At 41.6% G+C, this 21410-nt stretch overlaps 1 protein-coding gene across 5 annotated transcripts in view; it reads left to right on the top strand.

Annotated features, from left to right (window-relative positions):
* LRP1B (LDL receptor related protein 1B) overlaps positions 1-21410 on the top strand; it is a 2012817-nt gene that overhangs the window by 1375716 nt on the left and 615691 nt on the right. For all 5 annotated transcript variants that reach the window (XM_075317168.1, XM_075317164.1, XM_075317167.1 and 2 more), the window contains exon 31: positions 7010-7104. In XM_075317168.1, the coding sequence (XP_075173283.1) occupies positions 7010-7104 (95 nt within the window). The remainder of the gene's footprint in view (positions 1-7009; positions 7105-21410) is intronic.

Genomic DNA, 21410 nt, shown 5'->3' with positions numbered 1-21410 from the left:
CCCTTTAATGCAATATTTGGGGGGTTTACTGGGGGACTCACATATATTTGTAGAGGTAGCCTTGTTATCATGCCTAATTGTCGGTAGAATCCAACCAGCGGTGGCCATAAAGAGTAGTGATAGAGAGTAATTGAGGAAAGTTGACCACGCATGGCTCTCTGTATTTGTGAGTAGTATCTGATTTTGATGTTTTACATAAGTTCTATTATTTAGAAACCAAAGTGGAAAACCCATTTAATTCAGTATATGTAGAGTAGCTTTGTAATCATATATAATTGTCATTAGAATCCAACCAACGTTGGCCATACAGAGTAGTAGCAGAGAGTAGTTTATGAAAGTTGATCACAACTTGCCTCTCTGTATTTGTTTAATGCCTAAATGTTATGGAAACAGCTGAGCAATCCTATGGATGTAACATAAATGTCTCTCATCTAGATACCCCTACAGATGCAAAAATAATGGCCTCTTACACCCACCACTATGATGCAAATTGATGATGGACACATGCAGCAACCCTTAAACTCAACTGGATTCATGTCAATTGATATGCCAAGAGACAGAGAGAATTTTTTCGTTCTCGTTGAACTAAAAATATCCCCCTACTCCCAAATTCAAAAAACTTCTACTAATAGAAGTTTTCTTCCCTGACAGTTAGACTAAGGTGGAAGAATTAATTATTAGAATAAAAAATTAGACTTCAAAGAGAAGGTGCATCACCAAAACGAATTTTGAGACATTTTTTCCGTGCATTTTAACAACTTTGATGATCTGTCATTGAGTCACCAATTAATGAGCTATATCCTTGTTCCGAATGAGGAATCTGGCACATTATATAATTAACGAGGGCTTGTTTGATGTTTTTTTCCCCGGTAATGATGGATATTTGAAGAATAACCGTCTATTTTTCTTGTTCTATTCCTGACTTATTACAACGTGTGTCAAACTCGTACTTGACTTCCGATGAGATCTCTATCCTCCTGATGTCGGCTTCTGAATAGATCATTATTTGTGATGGTTCTCTCATGCTAAGATGCAGATGTTTTGTAGAATTTTTATGAAAGCAATTTTTATTTTTCAATGTGGAATATGACCCTGTTCCAATACCATTTCATGATTGCCGTTCCCACATTGACATTTCACTTTTTTACTTGGCTCTTCTACTTTGCTTTGGCCTCTAATCTAATAACTACCTAGAAACCATTCACTAATAACAGGAATCTTTGTGATTTCCTGAATAAAAATGAAAATATTTGTCCAGAAAGATATTTTCTATTCTTCTAAAAAAAACTTCCAATATAATTTATATTATTACGACTTTTAACATCCTAATTGTTAATCCTTTTTCGAGCTCTATTGGATATTTTACCAGTTCCACTACTAGTTCTTTCCCCTTATATTGTGCTTAGAGAAAATGCACATTTCTTCTTTGCCGTTCTCGGAAAATTCTGCAATGATTGTTTGACATTTGTCAAAATGTAACCTTAATAAATTTTTGTTGCATAACTGAGGTTTAACAAATGTTTCAAAGAAGATGGAAGTCTGCAATTGTAGGGGAATGAATAACAGATTTACAGATTCTGACTCAATGAAATAAAACACTCAGATTAGGAGTGAATGCCAGTCACAGAATTGACTGCAGTGGATTTAATGTAACATTTTAAGGGTTGTTTTTTTTTGGTTTTTTTTTTTTTTTTTTTTTTAGAATTAAAAAAATCGTGAACAAATATTTTTTAGGTCTTTGCTTGTTTTCGGTTTTAGGCCAACTTCACACATCAGTGATTCCAGTACTTGTGATGCCCTTCATACGCAGATAATCAGTGGGTCTGCGCAAGCTTCAGTAATATTTCACAGTCCATGTGTCTGTGTGGTGCACACTCGTGTCTCTGTGTTCTGCATGGGGACAAGTCAATTTTTCTCCAGCAGCATTGATGTCACACGGACCAGACAGTGGTGTGATTAGTGTGACACATACCGGAGAAAACACATGTCTTTGAAATATACTCACCTGTCTCCAGCACTGCCGTCATTTGCTTCAGGGCCCGCTCATTATGCTTATAAATATTCACTGCACCGTTAACCCGGAATCAAGTGTGATGGCAGCGCTGGAGACATCAGCATCATGGACAGCAGTGCCGGGGACAGGTGAGAAGGAAAATTTCTGATCTCCGTGTGCTATCATGGATAGCACACGGAGAATACACTTGTGCCAAAATCATGGCATACGGAGGGACATACCCACCTTCAAAACGTCCGTGAAAAACGTGTGTTTTCTACGGACGTGTCAAAGAGGCCTTAAGGCCCCGTTACACGGTATGATTTATCTGATGATATGTCGTCGGGGTCATGGTTTTGTGACGTACTTCCGTCATCGTTAGCGACGTCGTTACATGTGACACCTACAAACGACTCCGAACGATCGCAAAACTATCAAAAATCATTGATCGTTGACACGTCGTTCATTTTCAAAATATTGTTCGTCGTTTAGAACGCAGCAGACATATTGCTACGTTTGACACCCTGCCAATGATGAACAACATCATTAGTGCGTCCGTCATCAGTGACGCAGGCGTGTCGTTACGAGCAATGCTCCACGCCAACTTCGCTCTGATTGGTGTCACGCCAGGGTGTATGCTATGGACAATTATACGCCTCTGTCATTGCCAGAATCGTTGGGAGGAATGCTGTGTGACGGTGTCCACACAACCGCCTTGGTTAAACAATATATCACTGAACGATGTAGCGTCGTTTGTGAGATGGGTACATGTGACCGCTACAAAATGACCTATGAGCGATCACATCGTAACGAGATCGCTAGCGATATTGTTGCATGTAAAGCGGCCTTTAGGGAAAGTTGTGCTTTGAAGTCAGAAGGTTAAAGTAATGCTTTATTCAAAAGACATTCAGGTTAAATAATGTAAAATGGTACCAAGATCAACAAACACAACTCCAAAAAAGTTGGGATGATCTGTAAAATATAAAAAAAATAAGAATGCAATGATTTGGAAATCTCATCCCCATATTTTATTCACAGCAGAACATAGAACAGATCAGAAATTGCAAATTAGACATGTTTTTACTTTATTTGAAAAAAAAAATAACATACTCATTTCGAAATTGGTTAGGAGAAACACATCTCCAAAAAGTTAAAACAGAGAACAGAAGGCTGGAAAAATAAAAAGGTACTAATGAAAAACAGCTTGAGGCTAAATTTTCGATTAAGGCTTCATTCAGACATAAGTTTTTTTCATGTGCGAGAAAAACAGATCAAATTTCATCAGTGATTTTTTTAGCGTTTCATCAGATTTTCATCAGAGTTTGGTCACAGTTTCATAATTTGTTTTCACTGATGACATAAAATTTTTTTTTATGCTACTCCTATCAGTCAGCTAAAAAAATCGTTGAAATGTGCTGTGGATAACTAAGGTTGATTTTTCTATAATAATTGTCCTGAAGAAGGAGGCTGAGTCCTTCGAAACGTGTAGACCTGATCAAGTAAAGGAAAAATTAATCAACTTCTGGACGTTTGATGTCAGCGCGGCATATCTCGGCTTCCTTCCTCCTCCACATCTGCAATCAGCTAAAAAATGGGCAGCACTGACCCATTGACTTTCATTGCCGATATTGGTTAAACACTTGGATCAATATCGGACATGTGTTTGTGATTTTGCATGGACTACTCGGTTCTAAGAAAAAATCTGACATGTGAACAGCTTCATAAACTGCCAAAGGAACGAGTGTTATTCGTAAAAAAAGGAAAAACAGAAAGCACTTGGATGTAAAAAGCTAACATGTAAATAAGCCCTAAGTCTCAGGACAGTATATAAAAGGAGCATGCTAGAAAGGCAGAGTCTTTCAGAAGCAAAGATGGTCAGAGCTCAGCAGTGAACAGCTGCATCTAAAAATTGTAGAGGAATTTTTGAAAAATGTTCCTCAATATAGACTGGCAAAGACTCTATGTACACTACCTAACATCATAAAAATTAAATCACAAGGTACAAAGCAGATAGTCAATATTGGAGGCTCAAGATCTTTGGGTCCTCAGGCTGCACTGCGTTAACAACAGGCATCATTTAAGGGGCAAATCACTGCATAGGCTTAAGAATAGAGATGAGCGGACCCATGGAAGTTCGGTTCAGCAGGTTCAGGCAACTTTAAATTAAGATTGGTTTGAGACCCCAGACTTGACCTGAATCCCAATTGAAGTCACTAATTGGGCAACTCAGGTCTCCACCCACATACAGACAGCCATAAACAGATCACTTTTGAAAGTGGACGAGCAGGGTTTTTCAAACCTTTTTGTTTGGTGCACCTTACATCCGATCATAGTGTTGTTACCCCCAGTGGGAGCTGATCAAACACTGCAAGCGACGCACACTGGGCTCAGCACCGATCTTACAAATGCACAGCGATGCTTAAAGAAGGGGTTTGCATACGCAAAGTAATCAAATTCCAAATCTGAACTCTATTTTTAGCCTGCATTTGGTATGAACACCGAACTTTGGGTTCACTCATTAGTACTCAAGAATATTTCTAGAAATCATTGTCGGTGAACATGGTTGGCCACTCAATACACAAATACAAGTTGAAGCTGTATGCTACAACGAGGAACATACACAGCAACACAATTCAGAGACACTGGGTCAAAGCTCATTTAAAATTAATTGATTCCAAATGGAAAACTGTTCTGTGGTCGGATGAATCAAAAAAATTCTTTATGGAAACAACAGACACTGTGTCCTGCAAATTCTAGTAGAGAAGGACCATCCAGCTTGTTATCAGTGTTATCAATGCACAGTTCTGCATCTCTAATGGTATGACATATAGTTAATGGGGGCAGGGTTGCCTACCATCCAGATATTCCAGGACAGTCCCTTGAAATAAGGTACTTTTTTGTCCTGTCTGTAAAATATATTAAGGCTGTCGTGGATTTTCTGAAGCTAAAGAAACTTATACAAAGTATTTTGATTTCCATTATCATCATTTTACAGTGAATGCAGTGTATTTACTCATATCAGAACTATTAGCCGGAGACATGGATCACTCATAATATATAATTTATTATAGTTTTCCACCGTGTCTGTAATATATATATATATATATATATATATATATATATATATATATGTATACACACACAAATAAACAGCTGCACTCTGAAATGCTAAGGCATGCAAATATTGAATACTGGAATTTGGACATGCATTACTGCTAAGGAAATAAATGTAACAAATTGAGACACTTAGCTAGGGATGAGCGAGTAGGGAAATACTCGGACTTGCTATACTCGTAACGAGTAGGTCCTAATACTTGGGTACCCATTACGAGTAGCGAGTCCAATGCAAGTTAATAGGAAATGTAATTGTCTGCTGGACCCTACAAACCGGTCTGGGGGCTGAGTAAAAGGCTGAAATGGATGCATGATTGTTTAAAAGCGGGGCGGTAAAAAGCCGCCGGCTTTTTTAAACCATCAGCTGATGCACGCTCCCCGCCCGGGTCCTTCGCTCCCTAGTGCTGCGCTCCCCGCTGTCCTGTGCTTTGCTCCCCCGCCGCCTCCCCACCCGATCCTAAGTTAGGACTGGGTGGGAAGCGCAGCACCAGGGAGCAGGGAGCGAATCACAGGACAGTGGGGAGCGCAGCACCAGGTAGCGAAGGACCCGGGTGGGGAACGTGCATCAGCTGATTGTTTAAAAAATCCGGCGGCTTTTTACCGCCCGCCTTTTAAACAATCATTCATCTATTTCAGCCTTTTACTCAGCCCCCAGACCATTTTGTAGGGTCCAGCAGACAATTACTCACATTTCCTATTGACTTACATTGGACTCGCTACTCCTAACGTGTAATTACAAGGAATTGGACTCGCTACTCCTAACGTGTAATTACAAGGATACTCGCGGAGTATCGAGTATCCCAAATACCGTACTACTTGGCAAATACTAAGTAGTAATGAGTATACTCGCTCATCCCTACACTTATCGTATAAAAAAGGCCAGTTTTTGTCAGCCCAGCAGCAAGCGTCAAGTCATATCTCTTAATACTGGGTCCATAACTAAAATGCCTCTATCCAGGCTAAAAATCATAAAGATTGTAAAAAATAGTCAAGTGTGCAACCCTGACTACAGAATTTATTTGCTCAGGTCACATGTGATTTTTCTTACAATGTAAGAAAAAGCAATTTTTAATGTTGTTTGGACTTTTAAGATATGGGGACTGTATTAATCAACTTAAGTGGATATATTTAATTTACTTTAATAACATAAGGCCCAGTATTATTTGACAATGGGACTGTTTTTTGATCAATAAAATAGAGTAGATCCACACAAAAGATCTATCAACCACTACTAATATTCCAGCTTTCTGGCTTTTTAGTGGTGTGGCAAACATATCTCGTTATGCAGTGGTGCTCAACCCTCTATACAGTACATTTGATAATCCATAAACAGAAGAAAAGAATGAGGGTGCACTTACCAACTGTAAAATGATTTTTTATTTTCTTCATCATTAAAATCCAGGTGCAGGTGTACAGGGAGCTGCGGGCAGTGTCTGGATGATGGCCGTTTCACACCTGAATGCGCTTCAACAAGTCCTGAACTGTTGAAGAGCATTCAGGTGTGAAACTTCAGTCGTCCAGACGCTGACTGCATTCACCTGTATATCTGCAATTTGATTTTAATGATGAAGAAATTAAAGAACATTTACAGTTGGTGAGTGCTCCCTCATTCTTTTCTTTTGTTTATGGATTATCCCACAGACAGAACAGGGCCTCTGTGCAAGAACTATATATGGGCCCTTTTCAGCCCCAAAGCTCATCATAATGCACCAATCCTCCTACTCTGGAGATAGAAATGGGCCTCTTATCTCTTGGGTCCCAGTGTGGCCACACAGACTGCACCAATAATATGTCCGCCCCTGAATTTTCCAATGGCACTGTTTTTGCCTCATAGACACGTTAACATTTTGGAAATGTATATTTGTGTAATGTAACATATTTTAATCTTTTTCTCTTTTAAAGGAAAATATTCTGGATGGATGGAAACAGCATAAATATGGCAAATATGGATGGGAGTAACAGCAAGATCCTTTTTCAGAACCAAAGAGAGCCTATTGGTAAAATTATTTTTATCTTGTTGTTATTATTATTATTAATATTATTATTATTAGTAGTAGTAGTAGTAGTAGTAGTAGCAGTAGTAGTAGTAGTAGTAGTAGTAGTAGTAGTAGTAGTAGTAGTAGTAGTAGTAGTAGTAGTATAGCTTTTATTATATACAGCATATTATTACAATATTATATATAAAACACAGCCACACCATGTTTTATCTAGATGCAATGTAAATGGAGGTACCATAAAAAAACATGGCGAAATGTGGACCCCGGCAAGTCGCTGGTATACAGCATAAGAAACAAAAAGGATTTGTGACAACGCCAGTAGGTGAAAAAGTGATAAATTTTATTAACACACAGGGTAGGTGAAATTGCGGCACAGGATACAGGTGCGACAGCGGGTCACCGTATCTCCAGGATACATTTGCACACCATATGAGTGTGCAAATAGAAAACTGTGACAATTGATATACTAATGTATATAAATATAATTATTAACCTACAACCACAATTGGTCATAAGAACAGTACCATATCACATCACAACCAGGTATACAGTGGATAGTGAACCAAAATGGGACGTGATCACAAGGTAAAAAGTAGAGGGGGCTTGTGTAGAGCAGGAACTCATAGAGAATATGAGAACCGAAAGGGACCCTCAATTGAGCCACATCACCCACCAAAGTGGTATGAATAAACCACTATAACGCCCAAAAGGGGGAAGGTTATACCTGGGAGGATAATCCTGGAGTATGCGGAGACCAGCGTCTGCCCGACGGCCGTTTCGGCTGTCAAAAGCCTTCGTCAGGGGGAGTCTCCCCCTGACGAAGGCTTTTGACACACAAGCCCCCTCTACTTTCCTGGAGATACGGTGACCCGCTGTCGCACCTGTATCCTGTGCCGCAATTTCACCTACCCTGTGTGTTAATAAAATTTATCACTTTTTCACCTACTGGCGTTGTCGCAAATCCTTTTTGTTTCTTATATTATTACAATATTATAGTCTCTAATACCAGGTACTTGGACGTACAATAATTGTACAATAACTTTTGCTGTTTCTAAAAGAAACTAACCAGGATTTATTTTTAATTTGCTACAAAACCTTTAGCTAAATGGATAGTGATGGGCGAACTCACAGATATCCGGGATCGGCGGGACTAACTGGACTTTAAAAATAAGATCAAGCAGAATTGATCCAGGATATCTGGCCAGATGCTAGTACCCATATAAGTAAAGGGGGACCAGAATCCGGTGATTAAAAATGGTGGTAGAAGGGATAGGGGGATAGGAGCAGGCGCGCTATTTATTACCGAGGCTCTGTCATGGCTGTAAGTGCTCTCACAGCTGCCCATTCACTTCCGGGGCTGCTCATTAGGCTCATGCATATGCACTGCTGTCCCCACCCACTGACATCTGTGATTGGTTGCAGTCAGATGCGCCCCACCCTATTTTGATAACCATGTATGGTTTATTGTGAGTAAAAAATCTAAAATAAGGAATAAACAAATAAACGTGAAAGTTTATCAGAAAATAAATGTGAATTCAGATTTTAGAAGATTTTAAGGTTTTATGTAGAGTGGAGCTGGAAAGGAGGAGGGAGAAGCTCTTATTCTTGCTCCAACTGATATAGAAGATGACAGTTGGTGCTTTTAAAATTCTAAGAAAAAGGGAGGAGGAGGGAGGGGCTGGAATAAGAGCTCTTCCCTCTACTGAAGTCAGAATGTTACATTTCTGAGATAGGAGATGACAGTTGGTGCTTTTAAAATTCTATGAAGAAGGGAGGAGCTAGAATAAGATCTCATCCCTCCTCCACTCCTCTCCACTACACATAGAATCTTAAAATCTTCTAAAATATGAATTCACTGAAGACAGAATGTTAAATTTCTGAGACAGGAGATGATAGTTTCCACTTATAAGCTTCTATGTAGCGAGGACAGGACTGGAGGAGGCAGGAGCTCTAATTCTAGCTCCTCCCACCTCCTTCCCTCTGCACAGGATTTTAAAAGCACCAACTATCATCTCCTATGTCAGTAATGTACTAATCTGTCCTCACTGAATTAAGATTTTACCTGTGAAGTGAGGTTTTTTACAGAAATGGCCGAGAAAGGGCACTTTCACTCTTCCGTTGTTTGGCAGCTGTCGCAATCCGCCGTTTTGAGAAACAGCGTAATCCGTTAACGGATGTGCGCTGTTTCGCATTGACTTGTATTGATGACGCATTGCGACGGATGGTCTTGCATTGTATCCGCCGGCCGATGCTGCGTTGCATCCGCCGGGCGGAAAGAACGCAGCATGTAGCGTTTTTCTGCGCTTCCCAGAGCATCAAAAAACGCAATGTGCTGGATTCCATCGGCATCCGTCATTTTTATAATGGAAGCCTATGGTGGCGGAATCCGTCGGAACCCGTCATTTGACGGATTCCTGTGATGGATCCGTCTTTACACGACTGCACATGCTCAGTTGAGTAAATTGCTGAAAAAAAAGCTACAACGGATTCCGTTGTTTTGCAGGATCCGTCGCATCAGTTGTGCCATTATATGCAACGCATCCGTTACATCCGTCACACAACGCAATGCGATGGATGTCGCACAACGCAAGTGTGAAACTAGCCAAAGAAGATTTACAAAGTTGCCCATATCTCTAGGACACGTCAAACGGACTTACCGTCCTAATGACGTCGCTGTGGCCGGCGAACAACATCTTTTTTAAGGCGGAGGTTCATGTGGTTCACAGCGACGTCACACAGCGGCCCGCCAATAGAAGCGGAGAGGCGGAGACCAGCCACATTAACGACACTCCCACCTCGTTGCCGAAGGACGCAGGTAAGCTGTTTTTCGTCGTTCCCGGGGTGTCACACGTAGCGATGTGTGCTGCCTCAGGAATGACGAACAACCTGCGTCCAGAACCAGCAACGATATTTTGAAAATGAACGATGTGTCAACGATCAACGATTAGGTGAGTATTTCTGATCGTTAGCGGTCGGACGTTAGTGTCACACGCAACGACGTCGCTAACGATGCCGGATGTGCGTCATGAATTCCGTGACCCCGACGACATATCGTTAGATAAGTCGTTGCGTGTAACGGCGCCTTTAGTTAAAAATCCAAAAATAATACAACTACCAGTTACAAAATACCCATTGAGTAGAGCAGGAAGGCTGTCATCAGTAAACCTTTCTTTAATTCCACTATATCTACTTTCCCCTTGCCAGTATATCTGACTAGATTCAGTATTTATTCTAGATCTAAGCCTTTATCTTAAGCTGGTTATTGCTACTGATATCGCGAAGATTTGAGATTTATCCCGTAACTTAACAAGACTGGAGCGCTCCCAGCACAGCGTGTGAACGCATCTCTGATCCAGTCGGTGCTTAGCCGTACGCTTCCTATTATATATGCATGGCTGTATCTTCAGCCTCGGAGTCACCGCTCATAATTATACTTGTGCTTCATGGTATTTAATAGATGCTGAAAATAAACACGACCTAAACTCCCATAAGCTTTATTTTCCTCTTCTATTGACATCTAACAAGATCGAATTACCAACTAGTTCAAATGCACAACAGTCTTTTTTGACCCCCTGCCGAAAATTTTAATTTTGGCAAAAAGTGCACAAGTCAGTCTACATAGGGCTTTATGTGGTTTTGTTACTGGACCTCTCCTAATTTACATATATTTTATATTACATTTTGGATTTGTTTATGTCCTTATTCATTGGCTTTTAATTTTAAGAAATAAAGATTTTTTTTTCACAAATTCTCAGTGAATACTTAGGGGTACTTTGCACGTTGCGACATCGCTACTGCGATATCGTCGGGGTCAAATCGAAAGTGACGCACGTCCGGCACCGGTAACGACGTCGCAACGTGTAAAGACTAGATGCGCCGATACACGATCGCAAAAGCAACGTCAGCATCGGTCATTTTCATAATGTCGCACCAATAGGAGATACGATGTTGTTCCTCGTTCCTGCGGCAGCACACATCACTGTGTGTGAAGCCGCAGGAGTGAGGAACATCTCCTTACCTGCCTCCACCGGCTATGCGGAAAGAAGGAGGTGGGTGGGATGTTTACGTCCCGCTCATCTCCGCCCCTCCGCTTCTATTGGCCGCACTTCCGTGTTACGTCGCTGTGACGCCGCACGACACGCCCCTTAGGAAGGAGGCGGGTCGCCGGCCAGAGGGATGTCGCAGGGCAGGTAAGTGCGTGTGAAGCTGCCGTAGCGATAATATTCGCTACGGCAGCTATCACAAGATATCTCATGTGCGACGGGGGCGGGTACTATCGCGCTCGGCATCGCTAGCCGATGCTAGCGATGTTGCAACGTGCAAAGTACCCCTAAGACATCTGCTCAAAAAGTAACCAATTTATGGATGATAATTGGCAAAAGTCATCAAAATTGTATTTTCAAGTTTTATTTCACATCTTTGACCAGCTTAATATTTTACACAACAGGGTTTGAAATATTTTACAAAACATATAGCTGGCAATGGTATAAGCTAAGAGAAAGTGATACCATTCACATTCTGTCTCCTCCCTACATCTGTGACCTAGTCTCCCAGTACTTACCTGCACGTAACCTTCGATCCTCGCAAGATCTCCTTCTCTACTCCCCTCTTATCTCCTCTTCCCACCATCGCATCCAAGATTTCTCCCGTGCCTCCCCCATAGTCTGGAATGCTCTGCCACAACACATCAGACTCTCGCCTACCTTGACAAGCTTCAAAAGGAACCTGAAGACCCACCTCTTCCGACAAGTCTACAACCTGCCGTAAACCTCCGTCCGACCAGCTCTACCCTCACCTACTGTATCCTCACCCATCCCTCATAGACTGTGAGCCCTCACGGGCAGGGGCTTCTTTCTTCCTGTACCTGTTTAGGCCTTGTATTGTTTATGATTATTGTACCTGTCCCTATTTTGTATACCCCTTTCACATGTAAAGCGCCATGGAATAAATGGCACTATAATAATTATTATTAGTAATATTAATAATAATAATACTTAAACTCCCTCTGCTACATAGATGATATTTCCCTCGCACCGCTGCAACCAATCAGTGACAATACTGAGACCATGGTGGTGATTGGTTGCAGCGGTCACATGTCTTGCCAGCATGACACTCCTAGAAGCATATGACAAACACCAAGGAAATGACCATGAAAACTGGCAATTCAAAAAGGGACATTTTTTTAAACATAATTTGTAATTAATTTATGGGGTTTGCCGAGACTATGATATTGATTACCTATTCCTGGGATAAGTCATCAATATCAGGTTGGTGGGAGTCTGAAATTCGGCACCTTCATCAATGAGTTTTTGTCCACAGTTTATGGAGTCAGAAAACCACAGCTGCATATAATGTGTAGCTCAGCTCTCATTCACTTCAACAGGAGATTGTCATGGTTCTGATGTGCAGAGCATCATGTGCTCTGTTATGTCCTGCCATGTCCTCTTGCAGAGCCAGTACTTGCCTGTTCTGTCACACAGAGCGTTTTGCAGGTTTAGATGCTTTGCTGTTTGTCTTGAGCTCCTGTGGACGGTTGTTTCTCAGCACTGGGTCCTACACTGATGCTGAGAGGGGCTTTACCAGATGCTCCTTGTTCCGGGTGATTGCTCTGCTTCATTAGTAGCATGCTCACCCGGACCGTCGCCAGTTGTATTTCCTGGTTCCACAGTAAGTGCTCTTGGCTCCCGTTTGTGTACAGTTATCTGATCTTGGCTTCTTGACCCTGGACTGTAGTTGATTCTGCCTGCCTCCCTGACTTTGTTGTTACCTCCTGGCTTCTGACCTTCCCCTGACCACGTCTCCTCCTGCTCCCTGTATCCTTTACGTACTATCCTGGAATCCCGACCCTCGGTCTGTATCTTGATCTTGTCTCTGCCTGCTCCCTGTGTCCTGTCGTGTTCTCCTGGTTCTTGATCCCAGCTTGTTTGACTACCTCTCCTCTCACACTGCACACAAGTAGTATCTAGCGCCACCTAGTGACTAGCATCACACCACGCCACATGGTGTCGAGCATCACAGAGATGAAATGCAGTACAAATGGCCACTACACATTGTACGGAGCTGTGTTTTTCTGCCTGACGGCAGCTGATGAGTGGGGGTAATTTATCATTTGGATGGGTCTTAAATATCTACTTCCTAGAAAACCTTCTTCAGATCAGCGGCTTGTGGCAGAAGTTCCAACTATCCACTGCCTTAAAGGGAAGTTAATTTCAGCAAATGACTGATTTTTTTAAATAATTTTTGTGCTATTTTTTATGTTTTAATTTTTATTTCTGCAATGTTTTTTTTTACGTATCAGATTTTGTATTAAAAATAAACAAAAAAAGTTCCAGTTTTCCCACCAACCACTGGGACTTTTTTAGACTCTAAAGGGGGCTTTACACGCTACGATATCGTTAATATTTTATCGTCGGGGTCACGTTGTTAGTGACGCACATCCGGCGTCATTAACGATGTCGCAGCGTGTGACACTGACCAGCGACCTTCAGCGACCTCAAAAATGGTGAAAATTGTTCACCATGGAGAGGTGGTCCCAAAACCGAAAATCGGTAATGGTTGATTATCGATGTTATTCGTCATTCCTGCGGCAGCACACATCGCTATGTGTGACACTGCAGGAGCGAGGAACATCTCCTTACCTGCCGCCGTCCACAATGCGTAAGGAAGGAGGTGGGCGGGATGTTACATCCCGCTCATCTCCGCCCCTCCGCTTTGATTGACCGGCCGCTTAGTGACGTCGCGGTGACGTCGCTGTGATGCCGAACGTCCCTCCCTCTTGAGGAAGGGATTTTTCGGCAGTCACAGCGACGACGCCAACCAGGTAAGTGCATGTGACACTGCCGTAGCGATAATGTTTGCTGCGGCAGCGATCACACGAAATCGCATGCACGACGGGGGCGGGTGCTTACACGCTAAATATCGCTAGCAATTGCTATCGATGTCTTAGCGTGTAAAGCCCGCTTAACTCTGCATGTACGTTTGCCACATTGAACAGATTCAGACTCTATTTTTTGTACTGAAGCAGTTAATGATAATGAGCGTGTGCAAAGGTCACTGTGGAGACAGAGGGAACCGGATCAGCTGTGACATCGCCTATTGTGATTGGTGGATCCTATTATCTACTATGTATGGAATTGTCACCTGAAGGGATAAGTGAACCCAAACTGTAAATGGTAAAGTTTGGGGTTCATAACGGGTACTAGGTTTCCAGGACTCAGACTAGAACATGGACGTTTTAAAAAAAAAAAAAAAATCATGTTTGCAGGACAATTGCCTTCTTTTTGCTACCTTATCCCTTACTATGATCATTTCACAGGCATTTTACAGCACAGATGTGTCACCTTCCCACCAGAGTCCGCTCCTGTGACTTCTGCTTCGATCACCAGGCAACTCCGTGTTCCTACTGTGGATAGTGCTAGTGATAGGAGAGAAATTGATGCCAGTGGCTCTGGTGGGCGCAGGCTCCGCTCATCCACTAAGCTGGGTTTCCCTGGGACCTGCAGTACCACTGGCTGACTGTAGGTGGCATGTATCTTCCAGCTGAAGTTACCACCATTCAGCTACAGCCAATGGGAAGACACCACACTCTTCTATTTCCCCTCCTGTCTACTGGTTACTGCCAGAGATAGTTTTGAATTCCTGGTTCCCACTATGTTTGTATAGTTATCCCTTTGTTTTGACCTCTACCTGTTATCTGACTACCCTCCTGTCTGCCGTTTTTGTACCTCACTACCCGATCCGGATTTGACCTCTGCCTGGTTTCCTGATTACATCCTTGCCTGCCTGATTTTGTCCCTGTTCTGCATTTCCTGGTTTGACCCTGCCTGACTACTACTCTCATTGGCCTGCAGCCTACTACAGGTAGTAATCTCTGGGGCCCTGTGTAATTCCAAATCCCTGTATAGGGGTCAAAGGGTTTTGGGGTTCTCCGAGTTTTGCTTTGTGAGCGGCTTTCTTCTAGCCTGTCCTTTACAGCCCGTCTGAGTCTGTAGTTCCAGGCAGGCATTATAAGATGTTAGTGTCCCTATTGTCTTATATGGGATTTGGGGTCTGGGGTCTGTGGTCAAGTTCGGGTCAAGTCCGGGTCCTGAACTAAACTTTAACTAGAGGCCAGCCAAACCTGGCGGACTTGAACTTCCGTGGGTCCACTCATCCCATTGTACAGAAGGAGGAGGAGGTGAGCTGTGACATCACCTATTGTGATTGGTGGCTACTGTGTTATTTAATGTATATAGAGGTGTTGTCAGTCATTGTACAATAAGAGGAGGTGAGCTGTGTCATCACCTATTGTGAATGGTGGTGGATCATGTTTATTATACATAGATGTGTTAAGTCATTGTACAGGAGGAGGTGAGCTGTGATACCACCTATTGTGAATGGTGGATCCTGTGTTATCTACTGTATATGTAGGTATCTGTCATTGTACAGTAGGAGGAGGTGAGCTGTGACATCACTTATTGTAATTGGGGAATGCAATCTTATCTACTGTATATGGAGGTGTTATCTGTGATTGTACAGGAGGAGGAGGTGAGCTGGGACATCACTTATTGTAATTAGTGAATCCAATCTTATCTAATGTATATGGAGATGTTATATGTCATTGAATAGGAGAAGGAGGTGAGATGTGACATCACCTATTGTGATTTGTGGATCCCATCTTATTTACTGTATATGGAGGTGTTATCTGTCTTTACAATCCTGCCTGTGTAGATAATGAGCATGCTGTAAACTGTTAATGAAGAAGATGAAGTATCAGTCTAAAATAGGCCCAGTGGTCAGTGTAAAAACTGTTAAATTACTATTTTTTTCTATTTTGATATGAAATATAAACATAAGTAACATATTTTTTCAGGGAATGGCCGATCAGCGGAGGTGATGGGTTTATCACCACCACCGATCAGACATTGATTACGTGTCCTAAGGATAGGTCACCTATGTTATAGTCTTGGACAAGTCCTTTACAATTTTCAGCCTAGGAAAGCAGAAGGTACAAGAAAGCATTGCGCCATCTTGGGAACATCCACACGACAGACCACAAAAACTTTCCAGCTTTTCACTATATGAAAGTTCATTGGAGAAAGCATCTGCAAAACAAACAATGTTTTTATAAGAAAAAAAGCAATAAAACCCAGATTTCCGATAATTAGCAGTAAATTGTATGAGCCGTATCTGGCATACAGCGGATATTATGTACGCGGTGGTTTTACAATGCTGTAATCTGTGACCCACATGCTCATTTCCCTCTTCATTTTCGCGGTGAGATGGTTAAGGCTCTATAAATGCTGATTTATGGCCGCTCTCCACTATCTTCCCCAGAAAGAAGCCGACTTTATGATTTGTATTTAGCTGTCCCCTAATAAATAATGATATATCCGCGTCACATGTTTTACGATATTTTGATGTAAGAACAAAACGGGCTCACAGTATATCATAAACGCAGGACAAATCAGCCGCGCGTTAGTGCCAGGGCGGCGCTGGCCATTGTATATCATCAATGGATCTGTCATATATTATGCGCTTTACAATAGCCGATGGGCCCTCCAGTCCCAGCCGTTAACATCAAAATAAACCCATCCATTTTAATCCTTACATTATGTTCAGTGTGATAGAGATTGAACAGAGTGCAGTTATCTTCTTTTTTTTTTGTAGCATTGCCAAGGATTTTAGCAATTTCTTCATTTTTTTGGGAAAAGAAAATGATGAAAAATATCTAAAATTACCGTCATTTCATTTCATTTTCATCTTTGTGAGCACAAATTTGCCCGCTCCAGACTATGCCTCCGCTATGTCTGCATCATGTGCCATCATTTTACCTGCGTGACGCCCATCCCCGTAAGGATTGCATCGTATTGTGCCAGCTATCGAGCAAACGTCTGCTCAAGGCTCCTAGTGGGAGATAGATCAAGCTAAAAAAAAGTTTAAAAAAAGAAAAACCTTACATTACTTTGACACTTTACGCATTGTTTCAAAATTCAATTCAGGTTGAATGGAAATTAGATTCACATCTGATAAAAATAATGTAAATTGAATCCGCTTGGAAGGGGTTAAAAAAATCTGCTAAATATTTCTCCTTGGCTGTCCCCATACTTATCCCACCACTGCCTGTTTTCTAATTGGCTCATCTGTCTTCTTTGTTTTCTGATTGGCGCTTCTGTCTTCTTTGTTTTCTGATTGGCTTGTCTGTCTTCTTTTCTGAATGGCTCTTCTGTCTTCTTTGTTTTCTGATTGGCTCCTCTGTCTTCTTTGTTTTCTGATTGGCTCTTCTGTCTTCTTTGTTTTCTGATTGGCTTGTCTGTCTTCTTTTCTGATTGGCTCTTCTGTCTTCTTTGTTTTCTGATTGGCTCTTCTGTCTTCTTTGTTTTCTGATTGGCTCCTCTGTCTTCTTTGTTTTCTGATTGGCTCTTCTGTCTTCTTTGTTTTCTGATTGGCTTGTCTGTCTTCTTTTCTGATTGGCTCTTCTGTCTTCTTTGTTTTCTGATTGGCTCTTCTGTCTTCTTTGTTTTCTGATTGGCTCCTCTGTCTTCTTTGTTTTCTGATTGGCTCTTCTGTCTTCTTTGTTTTCTGATTGGCTTGTCTGTCTTCTTTTCTGATTGGCTCTTCTGTCTTCTTTGTTTTCTGATTGGCTCTTCTGTCTTCTTTGTTTTCTGATTGACTTGTCTGTCTTCTTTGTTTTTTGATTGGCTTGTCTGTCTTCTTTGTTTTCTAATTGGTACTTCTCTCTTCTTTGTTTTCTGATTGGCTATTCTGTCTTCTTTGCTTTCTGATTGGCTCTTCTGTCTTCTTTGTTTTCTGATCAGCTCGTCTGCCTTCGTTTTCTGATTGGCACTTCTGTCTTCTTTGTTTTCTGATTGGCTCTTCTGCCTCCTTTATTGTCTGAGTGGCAAATCTGTCTTCTTTGTTTTCTGATTGACTGTACTATCTTCTTTGTTTTCTGATTGGCTCTTCTGTCTTCTTTGTTTTCTGATTGGGTTGTCTGTCTTCTTTCTTTTATCTCCATCCATTTATTAGGCCCCACTCCATCACATTGTAAGCGTATGCAGGGTAGCAGTTGTGGGCGAGGAGGTTCTGTGTCTTCACCCTGTCCAGCTACAGACAGGGATTGAGTGTGTGTGGAATTTCTACCTTGTCGCACTGGTAATTCTTGGCCACAGGCTGGCTTCTCATCATCTGGTGCATGGTGTGCGGTATCGCCTTCAAGGATAGAAAGGACGACAATGGTTAAACATCGCATGCACTTTACTTGCAACACGTTTCAAACACTGTTGATCTTTGCTTGTGATAGGTTTCAAACTTGGTTTCTCACAAGGCATTAACATATTAGTATTGACTGTGAGTTCTGTTATGGCTTCATCTCATCAGACCAGAGAATCTTATTTCTCATAGTCTGGGAGTACTTAATGTGTTTTTTTGCAGACTCTATGCAGCTTTCATATGTCTTGCACTGAGGAGAGGCTTCTGTTGGCCACTCTGCCATAAAGGCCCGATTGGTGGAGGCTGCAGTGATAGTTGACTCTGTGGAACTTTCTCCCATCTCCCTTCTGCATCTCTGGAGCTCAGCCACAGTGATCTTGGGGTTCTTCTTTACCTCTCTCACCAAGGCTCTTCCACGATTTCTCAGTTTGGCTGGACGGCTAGGTCTAGGAAGAGTTCTGGTGGTCCAAAACGTCTTCCATTTAAGGATTATGGAGGTCACTGTGCTCTTAGGAACCTTGAGTTTTTCAGAAATGTTTTGGTAACCTTGGCCAGATCTGTGCCTTGCCACAATTCTGTCTCTGAGCTCCTTGGGCAGTTCTTTTGACCTCATGATTGTCATTTGGTGTGACATGCACTGTGAGCTGTGAGGTCTTCTATACACAGGTGTGCGCCTTTACAAAACAAGTCCTATCAGTTTAATTAAACACAACTGGACTCCAATGAAGGAGTAGAACCATCTTAAGGAGGATCAAAAGGAAACGGACAGTATGTGATTTAAATATGAGTGTCTCAGCAAAGGGTCTGAATACTTATGACCATGCGATATTTTAGTTTTTCTTGTTTAATAAATTTGCAAACATTTCTACAGTTTTTTCTGTCAAGATGGGGGATGGGGTGCAGAGTGTACATTAATGAGAAAAAAAATGAACTTTTTTGAATTTACCAAATGGTTGCAATGAAACAAAGAGTGAAAAATGTAAAGGAGTCTGAATACTCACTGTAATTAGCCCTCATTGAATATTCACTACTTTCCCCGCCCACCGGCGCCTGTGATTGGTTGCAGTCAGACGCACCCCCACACTGAGCGGTAGGGTGTCAGCTGACTGCTTCCAATCATTGGCACTCTCTGCGAGTCATTATTGTACTGTAAAAATAAATAAAATACTTGGCATAGAGTCCCCCTGTATTATGATACCCAGCACAGATAAAGCCTACGGCTTGACTACATCTTGACTGTGTAGCAAAATAAGGTGAACCGCATATGGCTTTTTTTTTTTTTAAGTAATTATTATTTAAATAAATAATAAAAAAACAACGTGCGGTCCCCCGCAATTTTGATACCCAGCCACGATAAGGCCAGACAGCTGGGGGATGGTATTTTCAGAGTGGGGAGACTCACAGTTATTGGGAGCCGCCCAGGCTAAGAATTGCAGCCTACAGCTGCCCCGGAATTGTTGCATGCATTAGATTCTTCTTTAGTAAAAAATTTTGAATAGGCTAATTTTGACGTATATAATGAACCACAAGAACAATTCTTTACTGATGATTCAAAGCCTTTGAGAACAGCCTGGCATTGTTTGCATATTGTACCATTATTATTATTTTTGTCTTAAATTAATCAAATTCCTACAAGGGACATTAATGAACAGTCGAAATTACAGTGGTAACGAAATTGACCTGGAAACTGATTTTGGCTAATGAGCTGTGTGTTGCTGAAATGTCCTGAGATTTGTGCACTTGGAAGTAATGAAGACTTTGCCAAGTGTGTATATCTGAGAGAAAGTATGTGAGTGGGGGAGGGGGACAGGGGGGCATAGGACCTAATCCACACTCACATGTTTTAATATCAGCCTCGGAGCAAAACCTAGACAGTGATGGAAAACTCTAATAAGCTCCATCTCATAATGAATGTGCATTATTTGCCAATTAAATATGCCGGGGCTGTTTGTAATATATCTTGGGATGCTTTAATTACAGGAGTTATGCAGGATTTAATGCTGCTTAGTGTAAAACCAAGAGTTAAATAATTCTGAAACTATCCTTGTCTAACAAGGAAAGATGGAAATGGAGATCGTAGAGCAGTAAATATGGACTTGATGCATTGGGGCATTTTCTCGTGAAACTATATGACGGGCAATTAATTAGGACTCTTTAGATAGTAGCTGATTTTAATAGGAAGAATAAATATTTTGCCATTAAGCGTTCTCAGAATTTGCGGCGTCTCCAGGATACCGGAGCATATGCCGCCCTTTTTTTATCTTTCGATTACTATGTATCCACACACATGTTCCGGCGTTGTTGTGTCCCGGTTTCCTTGTAGATCACGAGTCGCTGGAGGCGCAGGCCTATTTTACCTTCATTATTTTTAATGGGTATTTCTAAGATATTACTGGAGCTAATATGCAAATTCCAGCAAATAGGACGTAAATATGTTCGGCTTAATTGCAAATTGCATCGTTATTGTGGGCTAATGTTATGGTAATTATTTGTTACATAAATATTCATAGACACAATGGCCACCTTGGTATAGTCAACTCCAGATTATAGTGGTATTGTATGCAGAGATTATCTATCTATCCTTTTATCTATCCTTCTATCCCTCTATCTATCTATCTATCCATCCCTCTATCTATCTATCCCTCTATCTATCTATCTGTCTATCAATCTATCTATCTTTCTATCTATCTATCTATCTATCTAGCTAGCTATCAAGACTACGCCCTCCCACTCACACAGGGAGGAACAAACCAGGAGAAATGTAATACCTGTAATAATCAGGTCCCTAGTCAGACTAGAAGAATCCTTGACTCTGACCTTGATTTGTCCCTGTCTGATCACGGAGGTATAAATAGTCCCTCCCAGATGTGATTGAGCAAAGAAAGTGAGGAAGTGAAAACACCTGAATGGAATTTAAACAGGAAAAAAAGGAAAGACAAAAGAGGAATCAGCATTTGGACAGAGAAAAATCAGGCTGTGGTCTAACAGAGAAAGAAACTGACACACACCCAGAGGTCGACTTATGACTCTTTCTGTCTGTCTATCTATCTATCAAGACTGAGCCCTCCCACTCATACTGGGAGGAACAAACCAGGAGAAATGTAATACCGGTAATC

Source organism: Anomaloglossus baeobatrachus, chromosome 7 (assembly GCF_048569485.1).
Source record: "Anomaloglossus baeobatrachus isolate aAnoBae1 chromosome 7, aAnoBae1.hap1, whole genome shotgun sequence".
Lineage (NCBI taxonomy): Eukaryota > Metazoa > Chordata > Amphibia > Anura > Aromobatidae > Anomaloglossus > Anomaloglossus baeobatrachus.
Note: the sequence above shows the minus strand (reverse complement) of the source record. Positions and strands in the feature narration are given on the sequence as shown.